This window comes from Myxine glutinosa, chromosome 12 (assembly GCF_964187855.1).
Source record: "Myxine glutinosa chromosome 12, kmMyxGlut1.1, whole genome shotgun sequence".
Taxonomy (NCBI): domain Eukaryota; kingdom Metazoa; phylum Chordata; class Myxini; order Myxiniformes; family Myxinidae; genus Myxine; species Myxine glutinosa.
The window spans coordinates 93,242,459-93,261,259 of NC_136272.1; the positions used below are offsets into that span (position 1 = coordinate 93,242,459).

Below are 18,801 nucleotides of genomic sequence, written 5' to 3' on the forward strand. Positions count from 1 at the left end.
ACTGCAAGGCTAACCCCCGCTCTAGTAGGGAAAATGGCCTTTAAAATGCATGTTGTGTGTTGTTGTTCTCAACAAGATGGTACAGAACACAGTTTCAACACCCATAATGTCCCCCAACCAATATGTGACCTGTTTTACCACTGGGTTGTACGCTCTTTTTTTTTTTTAATGACCATTCATTTGTCACACACACCGCAAACACATTTATGTCACATGTCTTTCGCAGCCAATCAGAGAATCCGAATCACAAGGTGTGGCTGACAACATAATTTTCTAGGAAATTTACTAATCTGCATTGCATGCATTTTCTTCATTAAAAATATATATTTATGAAAGTTTGATTTTGAGCAAGTTTACTAATTTAAACAACAATTTGAAGAGTTTCATTCTGGTGCACCATTGGCTTTCTACCTGCACTCAGTAAACGTCATCCTACTATTAATTTGAAATTGGTCACCGGCTTTGACACCAACACAACTTTTTATAACGGACCCGAGGCATCCAAAATGTATCGAAGAAACAGTTCAAATGGAGCACCTGGCCGCCATTAGAATATTTAAATTGCATCAATTGTGGCAAAGCGTCTGGTGTCGGCTTAACGGTTAAGGTGGCTGGCCTAAGATCCTAGGGTCTTGAGTTCAAGCCTTTGTCGTGTCGTTGAATTAACACCAGGCTGGTTGACTCAGCCTGTCATCCTTCCTCGGTCAGCAAAATGAGTACCATTTGAGTGGTAAGAGGGCACTGGATCTGCGGCACAGCTGCGCCCCCATAAAATGATGCAACCAGCAGCCACAGGCTGCATACAAATGGATAAATAAGATGTGGCAATCAATGTGAATTGTTGCTCCCAGCTTTCTGGCTCTATGACAGAAGATGCCATTTGCATTTTTGCCTTCCCCATCCCACTCCTCTTATGGTGGAAGCCTTCCTCCACCCCTACCCCGTTTAGAATCCGTGCGGGACGGGCAACTTGCTAGTTTGGATTAATGTGCTGTTCATTTAGTACAGGAGTGATAGACCAAATAGCTCCGTCCTGCGTTAAAAGTTCCTTGTATCTCCTCCTTGTATCCAACAGTATAAAAACTAGAGCGCGTTCTGAGCAAATAAAAAAGTGACATGCTTTCTCACAACTGGACCTTCATCTTCACAAAGTTCTTTCCCAGCGCGTCCACGATTCACCAACTGTAACGCCGTCAAAAACCCCTTCGGATGCAACTGTTTTGAAAGCATTGCACCCTTGACCTTGACTCAGACCTACAAACATGGAAATACCAGCGTATGTGATATGGTTCGTTACCATGGAGACTATAGAGATTGCGCCGAAACCTGCTCCGCCACTTAGCCAAAGATGAAACAGAATTCCCAGCATCCAGTTCTGTGCATGTTGCCCTTTTACAACCTTTTTAATGTCAGTCGTTTCCTCCAATGGATATGCTTACATTGTTTGTATGGGACTGCATTCCAAATCCCACTCCTGTTCACCATTTATGTTGAGACTGCATTCCTCCAAAATGAGATTATTTGAGTGGTAGGAATTCGTCCTCCCAGAGATGATGTGTATTCCATCTAGGAATGAATAGCACCAACGTCCAAGTCACATAGTCTGGAGGTTGGTGTTGTGTGTAGCTCGTGTTCAAATTTTGTCGCCAGCGCAACTTCGTTTTGTGATGACATTTGTTTTTGTTTTGTTTTCTGATTCTTAATCCCTCCTTGGACCTTGGTCTGAGATCACGTGCTCAGGTTACATTGCAATACCTGTTTTTGTTCCGCTCGTACTGTTCCAACGGCCTCGACGTGACCATTCCACACTCCGTAGGAAAGACCATGAGTAAGTATATGTCAAAGACCATTTTGTAATTATAACATTGCAAGGAAGAACAGTATAGACAGCTTAAAGACCTAGATTGTAATTTCTAATATGTTCCTCATGTTGAGACTGGTATGCCACAAGGCCTTGTTTTATGACAAACCTAATATTCTTGGTTTACCTGGAGATCCTCCGTACCATTTTGCTGTCGATTCAACCCGGTCCAGAACAGTAGACTATGTTTCTGAGAGGCAAGCTGTCGCCAAATCTAGAAACAGTAACTAGATGGTATTCATGAAATACTTATCCTGCACGGTCAACTTGGTGTGAGCCAACTCTTGTTTTTCAAGGGTTTTTTTTCTTTGATCCAATATTGCTGCCAGTTCATGTCAGCGATAAATCTTGTTGTGTAGATCATGCTCAATAAATTTCAAACTGATCAGACTAAGCGTTGTCCCTGTCGAATTATGACGTCATAATTTAGGCACCAATGACGTCATCGTTAACAATTATTCCCCATATGGAGTTCTTTACAATGAGCCACGTTTCAATTTTTTCATGGAGCGGTTTTGGAGACAGAGGTGCAATGTTTTTAGGTGTTTCCGAGATGGCGCCAGTACCACGTGACCTATGACGTCATAATTATGAATTAAAAAATTATACAGGCGGATGCGCTCCTATGGTAAAATATCGGGTCCATCAGACCAACCAACGGTTGCTGAGAAAATAAATTTTAAAAATGCGGGCACGCATGTACGCCACACATCCGTAACTAAATGCCTAACCCTGCTTTTCGTTTCGCAAGCGCAGGGTAATCAATAGCGATGCAGCGAACACAAAAACCATCCCCATTATGATACAAGCATGAAATTTGGCAGTGATGTTCTTATATAGATACTTCTTAAATCCACTCGATTAGCCAACTAGAAAATTAAACATGGCTGCCATTTTTCTTCAAGATGGCCGCCAAAATTGCTAAAAACTGCCACAAGCTTTTTATGCATCTGCCAGCGAAGTCGCCGGAGGCATTATGTTTTCAGGTTGTCCGTCTTTGTCCGTCCGGGAACAGCACATCCGTGATAGGTTTTGGTTACCGCGATAACTTGAGAAGGGCTAGAGGGATCTTAGTCAAACTTGTTGCAGGTATAGGTAAAGATGAACTGATTAGAATTTGGGGTCACGAGGTCAAAGACCAAAGGTCAGAGGTGATTTTAAGTAAATATACTGTTACCGCGATAACTTGTGAACCAGTAATGGGATTCTGACCAAATTTGGTACACTTATGTACAACTAGGGCATGCCCGTACTATATATATATCTAAAATTATATCCCCCCCCCCTCTATTTACATGAAATGGTTTGGTCCATTCGCAAAGCCAAAGCGAACGGCTTGCGAGTACGGTGACAATCCCCCCCCTCTATTTACATGAAATGGTTTGGTCCAAAGCGAACGGCTTGCGAGTACGGTGACAATCCCCCCCCTCTATTTACATGAAATGGTTTGGTCCAAAGCGAACGGCTTGCGAGTACGGTGACAATCCCCCCCCTCTATTTACATGAAATGGTTTGGTCCAAAGCGAACGGCTTGCGGAGTTTGGTAAAGAAATCGCCATAGCTCGGTAACTACTTGTCCGATTAATATGAAACCTTGAAAAGGCACATCCTCAGGTCCCCAGCAATATACCTGGCAAGTTTCAAGTATATCGGACCCGTGGTTGTCGAGAAACAGCGGTCACAGACATACACACATACACACACACACACACACACACACACACACACACACACACACACACACACACACACACACACACACACACAGATTACTGGAATTATAGATAGACTAGGGCATGCCCGTACGTGGGTGCAATGCCCGTACGTGGGTACGTGGGTACGTGGGTGCGAGTACGGTGACAATCCCCCCCCCTCTATTTACATGAAATGGTTTGGTCCATGAAATGTTTTGGTCCATTCGCAACGCCAAAGCGAACGGCGAACGGCTTGCGAGTACAGTGACAATCCCCCCCCCCCTCTATTTACATGAAATGGTTTGGTCCATTCGCAACGACCACAGAACCCCCCCCTCTATTTACATGAAATGGTTTGGTCCATTCGCAACGCCAAAGCGAACGGCGAACGGCTAAATCGCCATAGCTCGGTAACTACTTGTCCGATTAATTTCAAACCTTGAAAAGGCACATCCTCGGGTCCCCAGCAATATACCTGGCAAGTTTAAAGTATATCGGACCCGTGGTTGTCGAGAAACAGCGGTCACAGACATACAAACATACAAACATACAAACACACACACAGAGATTACTGGAATTATAGATAGACTAGGGCATGCCCGTACGTGGGTGCCCGTTCCTTGCCAAAAAAAAAAAAAAACGCTACCCGTACGCTCTACCCCGCCCGTACGCCCGTAAACAAAAAAAACAACGCTCTTCGCTTCCGCCCTTCGCTCTGACTGAATTGGGAGAAATAATGCGCATAAGAAATCGAGAAATTATTATTTTCTCCGGAAGAAATCGAATTACGAACCGTAATGGCGCACGCGCTGGGCTCGGCTCGCTGCCTCGCTCTCACATCGGCCACGCCTACGCAATAACGCGTTCTGTGATTGGCTGCCGGAAGTGCAGTCTTCACTGTCCGGAAGGTCGCAAATCGCAGTTACGATGAATCGCAAATTAGTTTTAATTAGTTTTAAAACATAGTTTAACGGCAACATAGTTTTCCAACGGGAAATAAATGAATACGCTCTCAAATGTGCCATCCGAGGCAGAGTCTGTTCGCCACGTTCGGCACACGTGATAGCTCGCTGCTCTCTGATTGGTTGAATCGTTTTTTGGACATAGCTCGGTAACTACTTCTGCGATTAATTTAAAACCTTGAAAAGGCACATCCTCGGGTCCCCAGCAATATACCTGGCAAGTTTCAAGTATATCGGACCGGTAGTTGTCGAGAAACAGCGGTCACAGACAAACAAACATACAAACATACAAACATACAAACATACACACAGAGATTGCTGGAATTATAGATAGATGATGTAAAGATGAACTGATTATATTTTGGGGTCAAGAGGTCAAAGATCAAAGTCTGTAATAGGTCTATAACTTGAGAACGGCCGAAGTGATCTAATTCAAACTTGGTACAGGTATGTATAATGATGTAAAGATGAAGTGATGAGATTTTAGGGTTAAAGTCTGTTAAGTAAAGTTATGTTAAAGTTATGTCTTTCAATCCTGACAAATCTCACTCTTACTATGTCTCTCCGAAAAGATCGACTGGACAACCCTCCCATCTACTTTCTCAACAATCCTCTCCAAGAAGTTCTGTCGCTCAAGCTTTTGGGTCTCACTATCTGCCATGATCTTTCTTGGGAAAACCACATTTCCAAGCTGGCCTCCAAAGCCAGTCGCCGACTGGGCATCCTCCGTCGTGTGAAGTCCTTCCTCGGCACACCTGAGCTCCTCACCACATACAAGGCTTTCATCCGCAGCTCAATGGAATACTGTTCTCCCCTATGGGCCGGTGCTCCTGCCTCACACCTGGCTCGGCTTCACGCTGTTGAAACCAAAGCTTTCAGAATCATTGGAATCTCCCCTGATGAAGCTATCTCCGAGGGCCTTTCACTCACTCACCGCAGACAGGTAGGTGGTCTTTCTGTCTTCTACCGACTCCTCTCCGGCCTTGCACCCCCAGCTCTCTCTGTGCTTTGTCCCCCAAATATTCCGACAGGTCGCACAAGATCTACCAGCATCCCTCTGATGGTTAAACTGCCGAAATATTGGCTTTCTGCTCACCTTCACTCTTTCATTCCTCTTTTTTCCCGCCTCTGGAACAAACTCCCCCACTCCCTTCAATCCCACTCCTCCCTCCAGGTCTTTAAAACAGCTGTTCACCACCATCTCTTATCTTTACCCATCCAAAACCTTGATGTTTTCTACCCCCACTAATTCACCCCAGATCCACCTTGTTTGAAATTCCAACTTCTTTCCTGGTAGTCCTGGCAGTGTCCATATGTTTTATACCTCTCCCACCCCCCCTTCCCATGCCTCCCCCCCCCAAAGCCCTCTCTCTCCCACTGATCTCTCGATGTTCCTGCTCTCAGATGTTGTGTTTGTGTTCCTCCCCCTCTCTCCCCATCTTGTCTACCGCTCCCCATGTTATATGTTTTATGTGTCGGTTTGTCTTTCTGTGTGATTAATGTTCGCTCTTTCACGAGCCTCGATCTTGTATACAAAAAAAAAAAAAAGAGGCAAATCTGTAATATGTCTATAACTTGAGAACGGCTGAAGTTATCTAATTCAAACTTTGTACTGGTATGTATAATGTTGTAAAGATTGTGATTAGATTTTGTGGTCATAGGTCAAAGGTCACAGTCTGTAATAGATCGAAAACTTGCGAATGTCTGAAGTGATCTAATTCAAATTTGGTACGGATATGTATGATGATGTAAAGATTAAATGATTAGAATTTGGGGTCAAGAGGTCATAGGTCAAAGTCTGTAATAGGTCTATAACTTGAGAATGGCTGAAGTGATCTAATTCAAACTTGGTACGGGTATGTATAATGATGTAAAGATTAAATGATTAGAATTTGGGGTCATGAGGTCATAGGTCAAAGTCTGTAATAGGTCTTTAACTTGAGAATGGCTGAAGTGATCTAATTCAAACTTGGTACGGGTATGTATAATGATGTAAAGATTAAATGATTAGAATTTGGGGTCATGAGGTCATAGGTCAAAGTCTGTAATAGGTCTTTAACTTGAGAATGGCTGAAGTGATCCAATTCAAACTTGGTACGGGTATGTATAATGTTGTAAAGATTGTGATTAGATTTTGTGGTCAAAGGTCAAAGTCTGTAATAGGTCTATATCTTGAGAATGGCTGAAGTGATCCAATTCAAACTTGGTACGGGTATGTATAATGATGTAAAGATTAAATGATTAGAATTTGGGGTCATGAGGTCATAGGTCAAAGTCTGTAATAGGTCTTTAACTTGAGAATGGCTGGAGTGATCTAATTCAAACTTTGTACAGGTATGTATAATGATATAAACATTAACTGATTTGATTTTGGGGGTCCCGAGATCAAAGGTCAGAGGTCATGTCAGGTGAAAATGTGGGAACCTGTGAACAACTGAAGGGATTTAAATTAAGACTTGGTGCAGGTATGTATAATGATGTAAACATGAACTGATTAAATTTTGGGGTCAATAGGTCAAAGTTCAGAGGTCATATCAGGTAAAAAATGTGCTAACTTGGGCACAGTTGAATTGATTTGAATCAAACTTGATACAAGTATTATAATGATGTAATAATGTGGGTGGAGGCATATCAGTCGACGTCGTGACTTCGAAGAGTGCCGTTCTAGTTAATATTGAGTTTAGGATGTACGAGTATCAATGCAATATCACAGAATTACATATCTATGAGATCGTTAAAATTTTCAACTAACCTTAATTATGTTAAATAAGGATGGGCAGCATTCTGATTCAGGCCATTTTGAATTTCCAACAGCTGATAATCCCAATGGAATACTAGTCTCCTTTATCAGATTGATTACACTATTCTTCAACCTTCACCATTCATTCTTTCATCATTCATTCTCCCTATTCCAATTCCTGCCATTCAACTACTCATTTGTATTGTCCATTTGGTTTTTGGCTGTTCAATTGTTACCCCTTTTCCCTCTCTGTCATCCTACTATGAATTTACAATTGGTCACTGGTTTTGACACCAATACAAATTTTTATTATGGACCCGAGGCATCTAAAATCTACAAATGTGGAACAAACAGTTTTAAATGGAGCATCTCGATGCCATTAGAGCATTTAAATTGCACCAAATGTGGAAATAAATGTGAATTGTTGCTCCCAGCTTGCCGGCTTGATGACAGAAGACGCCATTTGCATTTTTTCTGCCTTTATCCCTACCCTGTTTAGAATCCCGTGCGAGCTCAGGCAATTTGCTAGTGGAGACTACTATTCCATTGGGATTATCAGCAGTTGTAAACCCAACATGGCCTCAAGTAATCTTTAACTTCTCTACTTGACGATCTGATTTAGACCTTTGATAGAACTAGTACACCCATTTCCTACAGGAGCGGCAAGAAGGGTCATGTTATCCTTTCTGGTGTATATAGATTACAGTAGATCTAGGCCCGAATCGTAGTCTGTGTGGTACACGATAAGCATATAATGCCTCAATAACGTCGGGTTTCTCTCTTTCTGTTTTGTGTTAAACAGCAGTAGAGATTGTTTAAAAAGGTAATCGTAACGTGTTTGTGGTTTATACTATTTTTTTTACTTCTGGGAGGTGTGCCCCACGAAACGCCACAATAGTTTGTCCAAAGAGGAAAATATTGGTATTATCCGTATTAATATTGTTTTGTAAGAACATGAATATTATGCTACTAGTGGGGTCACCCGTGGGAATCCCACGGGTATGGACGTGTGTGACATTTGGACATCTCGATTTAGATGCTGCACATTAAATTTTACAAAATGGTTACTGGCAATTCCATCAGATCCAGAAATGGTGTGAATATGAATGAATGAATGATCGTTTTAAGGCCATTTGTAATGTTCATTGTAATGAACACAATTTATTTATTTCACATAATATGTGACCCCTCACTCCTCTCCACCCTCATGCCTCTCCAATGCCACTCCTCCTCACACTCCTCTCCAGTACCTCCTCACACTCCTCTCCAATACCTCCTCACACTCCTCTCCAATACCTCCTCACACTCCTCTCCAATACCTACTCACACTCCTCTCCAATACCTCCTCACACTCCTCTCCAATACCTCCTCACACTCCTCTCCAATACCCCCTCACACTCCTCTCCAATACCTCCTCACACTCCTCTCCAACCATTCACGCTCCTCTCCAATCCCTCACATTCCTCTCCAATCCCTCACACTCCTCTCCAATCCCTCACACTCCTCTCCAATCCCTCACACTCCTCTCCAATGCCTCACACTCCTCTCCAATGCCTCACACTCCTCTCCAATGCCTCACACTCCTCTCCAATGCCTCACACTCCTCTCCAATGCCTCACATCTCTCCAATGCCTCACACTCCTCTCCAACCCCTCACACTCCTCTCCAATTTTTTTTTTTTTTTTTTTTTTTTGTATACTGAATCGAGGCTCGTGAAAGAGCTAACATTAATCACACAAAAGGACAAACCGACACACAAAAAACAAGGGGAGCGGCAGACAAGATGGGGAGAGAGGGGGAAGGACACAAACACAACATTTGAGAGCAGGGACATCGGGAGGACTTGGGGGGAGGTGGGAGAGGAATAAAACATATGAACACTGCAAGGACTCTGGGGTGAATTACCGGGGGTAGAAAAGATCAAGGTTTTCGATGGGGGAAGATAAGAGATGGTGGTGAACAGCTGTTTTAAAGACCTGGAGGGAGGAGTGGGATTACAGGGAGTGGGGGAGTTTGTTCCAGAGGCGGGAGAAAAGGGGAATGAAAGAGTGAAGGTGAGCAGAGAGCCTAGACTTTGGCAGTTTAACCATAAGAGGGTTGCAGGCAGATCTTGTGCGACCTGAAGGAATATTGGGGGGACAGAGCACAGAGAGAGCTGGGGGAGCAAGGCCGGAGAGGAATAATAGAGATTAGAGAGAGGAATAATAGAGAGGAATAATCTCAAATCTCCCTATATTTTGTACGGAGAGGTACAAAATATAGGGAGATTTGAGAAATAAGGGATGTGGGGAATGAGGGGATGCATGGGGTGGACAACATAGAAACAGAAGCAAACTCTCAGGAAGGAAAAACGGGAAGGGTGGAAAGAGGTGGGTTTGGGGAGGGTCGAGAAGATCTTTTTTTTTTTTTTTCTTCTTTTTTTTTTGTATACAAGATCGAGGCTCGTGAAAGAGCGAACATTAATCACACAGAAAGACAAACAGACACATAAAACAAATAACATCGGGAGCGGTAGACAAGATGGGGAGAGAGGGGGAAGGACACAAACACAACATTTGAGAGCAGGGACCGAGAGACATGGAGACATCGAGAGATCTGTGGGAGGGAGAGGGCTTTGGGGGGGATGCATGTGAAGGGGGGGAGGCATGTGAAGGGGGGGAGGCATGTGAAGGGGGGGGGGGGTGGGAGAGGTATAAACATATGGACACTGCCAGGATTTCCAGGAAATAAGTTGGAATTTCAAACAAGGTGGATCTGGGGTGAATTAGTGGGGGTAGAAAAGATCAAGGTTATGGATGGGGGAAGATAAGAGATGGTGGTGAACAGCTGTTTTAAAGACCTGGAGGGAGGAGAGGGATTGAAGGGAGTGTGGGAGTTTGTTCCACAGGCGGGAGAAAAGAGGAATGAAAGAGTGAAGGTGAGCAGAGAGCCGAGATTTCGGCAGTTTAACCATCAGAGGGTTGCTGGCAGATCTTGTGCGACCTGTAGGAATATTTGGGGGACAGAGCACAGAGAGAGCTGGGGGAGCAAGGCCGGAGAGGAGTCGGTAGAAGACAGAAAGACCACCTACCTGCCTGCGGTGAGTGAGTGAAAGGCCCTCAGAGATAGCTTCATCGCGGGAGATTCCAATGATTTTGAAAGCTTTGGATTCAACAGCGTGAAGCCGAGCCAGGTGTGAGGCAGGAGCACCAGCCCATAGGGGAGAACAGTATTCCATTGAGCTGCGGATGAAAGCCTTGTAAGTGGTGAGGAGCTCAGGTGTGCCGAGGAAGGACTTCACACGACGGAGGATGCCCAGTCGGCGACTGGCTTTGGAGGCCAGCTTGGAAATGTGGTTTTCCCAAGAAAGATCATGGCAGATAGTGAGACCCAAAAGCTTGAGTGACAGAACTTCTTGGAGAGGATTGTTGAGAAAGTAGATGGGAGGGTTGTCCAGTCGATCTTTTCGGAGAGACATAGTAAGAGAGTGAGATTTGGCAGGATTGAAAGACATGTTCCACTTGTTTGACCAGTCTATGATTTTGTCCAGGTCTTCAGAGAGTGAGGAGGCTGCAGACTGCCGATCTGAGGGAAGAGGAATGGAGCGGCAGAGAGTGGAGTCATCAGCAAAGAGATAGAGAGGATTTTCCAGAGAGTCAGAGAGATCATTGATGAAGACCAGAAAAAGCACAGGGCCCAGCACACTTCCTTGGGGAACTCCAGCCTGAACAGGAAGGGGAGATGAGAGAAATCCATTCAGGGCCACACGTTGACTACGACCAGAGAGGAAGTCCGCAAGCCATGCATGGAGATTTCCATGGATACCATAGGAGGAGAGTTTGGTGAGCAGAGCTGGGTGCCAGACCGTATCAAAGGCCCTTGATATGTCAAGGGAGACAGCTCTGATTTCCGGTTTGGCATTGAGGACCTCCATCCATTGTTGAGACAGCAGAAGCAGCATGTCCAGAGTAGAGTGACCTGGTCTGAAACCAAATTGATGATCAGAGATCAAGCCATTGGAGAAGAGGAAAGATTTCATATCCGAAGCAATGATGGAATTCCATGACTTTGCTGATAATTGGGAGCAGGCTGATTGGTCTGTAGTTGCAAGGATCTGTTTTTGCACCTTTTTTGTGTAAAGCGGTAATGTTAGCTGATTTCCAGGATGCTGGCAGATGACCTTGAGCAAAAGATAGGGTGAAAAGAACAGAGAGAGGGTGAGATAGAGCGGCAGAGCAGGATTTTAAGACCCGTGGGCTGATGCCGTCTGGTCCAGTTGCAGAATCAGAGTCGAGGTTTGACAAAAACTCCTCCACCTTGTCAGGAGAGAAGGACACAGAGTCCAGGAGCAGTTGGGTTCGACTGGGAAAGGTGGGAACAGAGAGAGATGGGTTTGGGACTAAGGATTTCGAGGCGAACACAGAGTTGAGGCATTCGGCTTTGTCACGTGCGATGTCAACTGTGTGGCCATTTGAGGTAAGGGAGGGGATGGAGGGGGAACAAACACCAGAAACGGATTTGACCAGACGCCACCAGGATTTGGAGGAAGGAGACAGGTTTGAGAGTTATCCCTCTCCCTCGCACTCTTCTCAAATCCCTCACACTCTTCTCAAATCCCTCACTCCTCTCAAATCCCTCACACGCCTCTCAAATTCCTCACACTCCTTTTCAATTCGTCATACTCCCCTCCAATCGCGCCTCACTCTCCTCTCCAATCGCTCCTCACTCTCCTCTCCAATCGCCCCTCACTCTCCTCTCCAATCGCTCCTCACTCTCCTCTCCAATCGCTCCTCACTCTCCTCTCCAATCGGCCTTCACTCACCTCTCCAATCGGCCCTCACTCTCGAACCCCTCGCTCCTCTCCAACTCCTCGCTTCTCTCCAACCCCTCGCTCCTCTCCAACTCCTCGCTCCTCTCCAACCCCTCGCTCCTCTCCAACCCCTCGCTCCTCTCCAACTCCTCGCTCCTCTCCAACCCCTCGCTCCTCTCCAACACCTCCTCACACTCCTCTCCAACACCTCCTCACACTCCTCTCCAACACCTTCTCACACTCCTCTCCAACACCCCTCACACTCCTCTCCAACACCTCCTCACACTCCTCTCCAACACCTCCTCACACTCCTCTCCAATACCGCCTCACACTCCAATACCTCCTCACACTCCTCGCCAATACCTCCTCACACTCCTCTCCAATACCTCCTCACACTCCTCACACCCCTCCTCTACCTCACACTTATGCTATTATCATGACCTTCGCCACCAAAGGTAGATGAAGGTTATGTTTTCACCCCTGTCTGGTCGGTTGTGTTTATTACTCTGTCTGTTTTTCTGTCTGTCACTCGCCTACAGGTCACAATTCTAAACCGATCGTCATGAACCGTCACCAAGTTGTAGAGGTCGTCACAATTGAGAAGCCTATTGATTTTGAGGTCAAAGGTCATCTGTAGGTCAACTTTCTAAAATTGCCATTTTTCAGCTGATTGACTTGAAAATTTAACAGCATTTGTATATTTAGTCTCTAAGTAGGGAAACCAAATATTTTGAGGTCAAAAGGTCAATGCAAGGTCAAATTTCCCAAATCACCAATTTTCATCTTATAAATCATCTACTTTTATCCGATTGACTTGAAAATTTAACATTTGCATAGTGCCTCACTGAATTTGGAAACCAACTATTTTTGAGGTCAAAAGGTCAACTCAATACAAGGTCAAACTTCTAAAATCATCAATTTTCATCTGAAAAATCGTCACTTCATCTGATTGACCGGAGCTGATCAGCATCGTCAATTTCAATCTTGCTTAAATGGACAATAGCAAACTGGGGGGAGGAGAGGGTTGGGGGCGGAGGGGATTTATTTTGCAAGTATCGTGCTCTTCATGACGTCTTCTTGTTTGTGTGTTTGTTACTTGTGAAAATCGAATTATTTTTAAGTCCTGTATATTGATTGGATTTGTGCGTTATTCTGTATGTTTGTATGTCAATCGCCTAGAGGTCACAATTTTACACTGATCTTTCCGAAACTTCACCAGATAGTAGAGTTGGTCATAAGGAGGAAGCCTGTTGATTTTGAGGTCAAAAGGTCAACATAGGACAAAGGTCAACAACTTTGTCAAATTTCTAAAATCCTCAAATTTCATCTGATTGACTTGAAATCTCAAGAGGTCACTTGTTGAAATCAAGAGGTCAACACTTGAAATCTCAATTCAGGTCACTGAATTTAACCCCCAATTATTTTTGAGGTCAACATTGGCCAAAAGGTCAACATAGACCAAATTTCTAAAATTGTCAATTTTCATCTAATTTACTTGAAATGCATATCAGGTTGCTGAATTCAACCACCAATAATTTTTGAGGGCAACTTAGGCCAAAGGTCAATAACTTTCTTTATGGAGTTTGAATGTATCGTGCACGACATATTTGTTTGTCTGTTTGTGTGTTTGTTTGTGAACAGGACATCTCAAAATGTTGTGGACGGATTCTGAAATTTCTAAAATCCTCAACTTTCACCTGATTGACTTGAAATTTGAAGAGGATTTACATATCAGGTCACTGAATTCAACCCCCGATTATTTTTGAAGTCGAAAGGTGAAAAAGTCAACATAGGCCAGATATCTAAAATTGTCAATTTTCATTTCATTTACTTGAAATTTGAAGAGGATTTGCATACTTTATCATTGAATTCAGCCACCAATAATTTCTTAGGTTTATGCCAAAAGGTCAGCATAGAGTCATAGACCAAAGGTAAACAACTTAGGTGTAATTTCTAAAATCGTCAATTTTCACCTCATTGACTTCAAATTTGAAGAGCATTTGCATAATTGATCATTGAATTCAACCACCAATAATTTATTCGGTTTATGCCAAAAGGTCAGCATAGACCAAAGGTTAACAACTTAAGTGCAATTTCTAAAATCGTCAATTTTCATCTGATTGACTTGGAATTTGAAGAGGATTTGCATATCAGATCACTTAATTCAACCACCTATTATTTTTTAGGTCAACATACGCCAAGGGTCAACAACTTACTTTATGGATTTTGACTGTATCATGCTATGCATGACATATTTGTTTGTTTGTGAACAGGATATCTCAAAATGTTGTGGACGGATTCGGACGAAATTTGGTGCAGAGGTTGAGTGTGTGAATAGGACAAATCGATTCGATTTTTGTGAAGATCCGAATCTGGATCCGGATCCGAGAGTTTAAAAAAAAATTCAGTGATTCTTCACTTAATTGACAGCACCAAAAATTATACACTACATGACCAAAAGTATGCGGACACCCCTTCTAATTAGTGGATTCGGCTGTTTCACCCACACTCTGTGAAATTGCTGACAGGTATATATTAATCAAGCGCACAGCCATGCAATCTCCATAGACAAACATTGGCTGTAGAATGGGCCATACTGAAGAGCTCAGTGACTTTCAATGTGGCACCGTCATAGGCTGCCACCTTTCCAACAAGTAAGTTCGTCAAATTTCTGCCCTGCTAGAGCTACCCCGGTTAACTGTAAGTGCTGTTATTGTGAAGTGGAAACGTCGAGGAGCAACAACAGCTCAGCCACCAAGTGGTAGGCCTCACAAGCTCACAGAACTGGACCGCCGAGTGCTGAAGCGCGTAGCGTGTAAAAATCGTCTGTCCTTGGTTGCACTCACTACTGACTTCCAAACTGCCTCTGGAAGCAACGTCAGCACAACAACTGTTCATCAAGAGCTTCATTAAATGGGTTTCCATGGCTGAGCAGCCACACACAAGCTTAAGATCACCATGCACAATGCCAAGCGTCGGCTGGAGTGGTGTAATGCTCGTTGCCATTGGACTCTGGAACAGTGGAAACACGTTCTCGAGAGTGATGAATCACACTTCACCATCTGGCAGTCCGACGGATGAATCTTGGTTTGGTGGATAAAAGGAGAAGACTACCTGCCCGAATGCTGCATAGTGCCAACTGTAAAGTTTTATGGAGGAGGAATAATGGTCTGGGGCTGTTTTTCATGGTTCGGGCTAGGCCCCTTAGTTCCAGTGAAGTGAAATCTTAATGCTACAGCATACCATGACATTCTAGACAATTGTGTGCTTCCTACTTTGTGGCAACAGTTTGGGGAAGGCCCTTTCCCAACTGCGAGGCAGGCCTAATCGCCCAAAATCAGTGCCCGACCTGGTCGGGATAAGTTGGTAAGGTGAGAAGAACAAGCCGATTAGATTTTGATTCATGTCTGGATCCAGATCCGACCTATTGGTAGGTGGGGTACAAAACGTAAAATGTTCAGCTTGGCGGAGGTATTCTCACTACCGATTGCCGATCTAGTTAGTGTTGTTGTTACCTCTGTCACCAAAGGTGGACGGAGGTTATAATTTCACCCGTGTTTGTTTGACTGAGCAAAATATCTCAAAAAGTTGTGGACAGATTCAGCCGAAATTTGGTGGACATACTTAGATTTTGGTGAAAACCCGGATACTAGAATTTTAAAATGATTCTTCACCTTTGAGTGATAGGGCCAAAAACTATATACAGTATGGCACGATATATCAAAAAGTTATGGACGGATTCGGACCACAATTGGTGGACAGGTTGTGTGTGTGTGTGATAAGAAAGAATTGATTCAATTTTGTTGAAGATCCGGATCCGGATGTGATTGTTTTTAATTTTTAAGTGATTCTTGATCATCACTGAGGGATGTTGCCAAAAACGATATATAGCAGAAATAGCACAATATCTCAAAAAGTCGTGGATGAGTTAGGACAAACTTGGAAATTGGGTTGTTTGGTGAAAAAAAACAACCAAATCGACTTTACTTCAGGTATGAATCCAGATCAGAATCCAGTGGGATGCAAAACATAAAGTGTTCAACCTGTCGCAGGTATGCTCTCTACCGAGTGCCCGCATTCTAGTTACCCTGCGGTCGCGAAGCGAAAACCGGGGTTAATTGATCGCTTGTATGCGTACGTATGGTATATGTAAATTTGTACGTTTGCACATTTGTATGTATGGCTTACGTACGTGTCTGCATTTTTACAATTCATTTTCTCAGCAAAAGTTGGTCCGATTGACATGAAATTTTGCACCATAGGAGCACCTCCTGTATATTTTTTAGTGATAATTACGACGTCATAGGTCGCGAGATACGGACGCCATATTGGAAAAATGTTGCACCTCTGTATCTCCAAAACCGCTCAATGGAACAAAATTGGAATATTGTTCATGGTCAAGTACTCCCCATGCGAAATAAGATATGTTAATGATGATATAATTTGGTGCCTTCGTTATGACGTCATAAATCAACAAGTGCAACGCTTTTTTTTTTTTGATAAAATATCGAGGCTCGCGTAAGAGCTAACATTAATCACAAAAAAACATAAACGGACACATAAAACATATAATGAAGGGAGTGGGAGACAAGATTGGGCGAGAGAGGGAAGCACACAAGTACAACAGTGGAGAACAGGGACATCGGGAGATCTGTGGGAGGGAGAGGGCTTGGGGTGATGGGGCAGGGGAAGGGAGGGGTGGGAGAGGTAAAAACAAATGGACCCTGCTAGGACTTCAAGGAAAGAAGCTTGATCCGATAAGTTTGAAATATTTATTTTCTCTGCAACTGTTTTCACGGAATTTTCATCATAGCAGCGCCTCCTCCTGTAGAATTAGTTTCTTGATAATTATGACGTCATAGGTCACGTGGTACAAGCGCCATCTTGGAAAAACCGAAAAACGTTGCACATCTATATCTCTGAAACCGCTCCATGGAAAAAATTGAAACGTGGCTCATTGTAAAGATCTCCGCATGTGGAATAGGTATTGTTAACGATGACGTCATTGGTGCTTTAAATATGACGTCATAATCCGACAGGGACAATGCTGAGTCCTATCAGTTTGAAATTTTTTGAGTGTGATCTATGCAACAATTAATTATTTTGGAGAATGTAAATTTATGATGTCATTGGTCACCTGGTCTGGCAGACATATTGGATCAAAGAAAAACACTTCAAAAACAGAAGTGTTGGCTCGCACCAATCCTTCTCCAGACCAAACGGGTAAAGTATTCTATGAATACCATCTAGTAACTTTTGTTATTAGAAGCGGCCTTGGAAAAACGCGATTATTTTAGCTATCTTAACTTGGATATACACCTTAAGATGGATTTCACTCAAGAAGGAAAAACCCCTTGGGGAGGAGGGGAAGTGAGATCGCTACAACCTCCATTGTGTGACCCTTACTTAGTGTTCCTGTCAAATTTGTTTGATATTGGAAAAGTGATGACCAAATAAATATATGTCAGTCAGTCAGACAGACAGACAACAACAACATGTATTTTAAGGCCATTTTCCCTGCAAGAGCGGGGGTTAGCCTTGCGGTCCCCATGACAATGTTCTCCATTTTGCCCTATTTTCTGCATCTCCCCTTGTTAACCCCCTTGCCTGCATTTCTTCTTCGACCATCTTTAGCCAAGTCTTTCTCGGTCTTCCCCGTCCTCTACTTCCTTCTACATTCATTCCCATCACTCTTTTCAACCAGTCACTTTCATCCTTCCTCAACACATGACCAAACCATCTCAACCTGTTTCTCTTCACAGCATCCATCACAGGCTCTATTCCCATCATCTTTCGCAATTCATCATTTGTCTTCCTCTCTCTCAACGATACTCCGCACATCCACCGAACCATTCGCATTTCCACCCTTTCCAGCCTTCGTTGCTGCTCTACGTTCATTACCCATGTCTCACTCCCATAAATCATAACACTTCTCACACATGCAGCATACACCTTTCCCTTCAGCTTCAATGACACTACCCTCCTCGTCACCACGCCACTCAGTTCCCGAAACTTCTTCCATGCACACCTCACTCGAGCAACCATTGCCGAGTCTGATCCACCTTCTCCATTCAGCATGTCTTCAAGGTACCAAAATGTTTTCACACCTTCCAGTTTCACGCCATCTCCAAGATCCAACTCAACATTTCCTCCATCTGCAGCTCCCTCTGTGCACACCTTACACTTGAATGTAGCTGCCACACTGGTTAATGACCCTCTCAAACCACTACATTTTTGATGAACCCACTCAGCGCACATTGTACATTGAATGGAATTCACTCCGACACCCTTCCTGCACACAGCACACGGCCACTTCCCAGTTCTTTCCACCTCACCACATGCTCTACCACTTGCCATCACCTTCGTTTTTCCGATATTCACCTTCAGACCTTTTATCTCCATACATTCCTTCCACTTGTTCATCTTCTCCTTCAGTCCATCCATACTTTCTGCAATCAACACCAGATCATCTGCATACAACAACTCCCACGGTAGACCCTCCTTTACGTTCCGAGCCAGCACCTCCATCACAGCTACAAATAGTAGTGGACTTAGTACCGACCCTTGATGCACTCCCACCTTCACCTCAAACTCACCACTGTTCCCGTCCTTCGTCCTTACAGCTGTGCACGCTCTTTTGTACATTGCCATCACCGCTCTGATCAACCATTCCTCCACTCCTAACTTCCTCAATGCCCTTCCTCAAGACAGACAGACACTAAATTGCTTATTTTAGTATGATGATAGAAACCATC

At 43.8% G+C, this 18,801-nt stretch overlaps 1 protein-coding gene across 3 annotated transcripts in view; it reads left to right on the forward strand.

The window, feature by feature from the left end:
• The first annotated feature begins 1,713 nt into the window (after positions 1 to 1,713).
• LOC137437612 (proton-coupled folate transporter) overlaps positions 1,714 to 18,801 on the forward strand; it is a 129,273-nt gene continuing 112,185 nt past the window's right edge. The window contains exon 1 of one of the 3 annotated variants that reach the window (XM_078766089.1): positions 1,714 to 1,828. Coding sequence is in view for 2 of the 3 variants with exons in the window: in XM_068132083.2 (XP_067988184.1) it covers positions 1,825 to 1,828 (4 nt within the window). In the remaining variant the exon portion in view is untranslated. The remainder of the gene's footprint in view (positions 1,829 to 18,801) is intronic. The other 2 variants (XM_068132083.2, XM_068132082.2) reach the window with 2 other exon arrangements.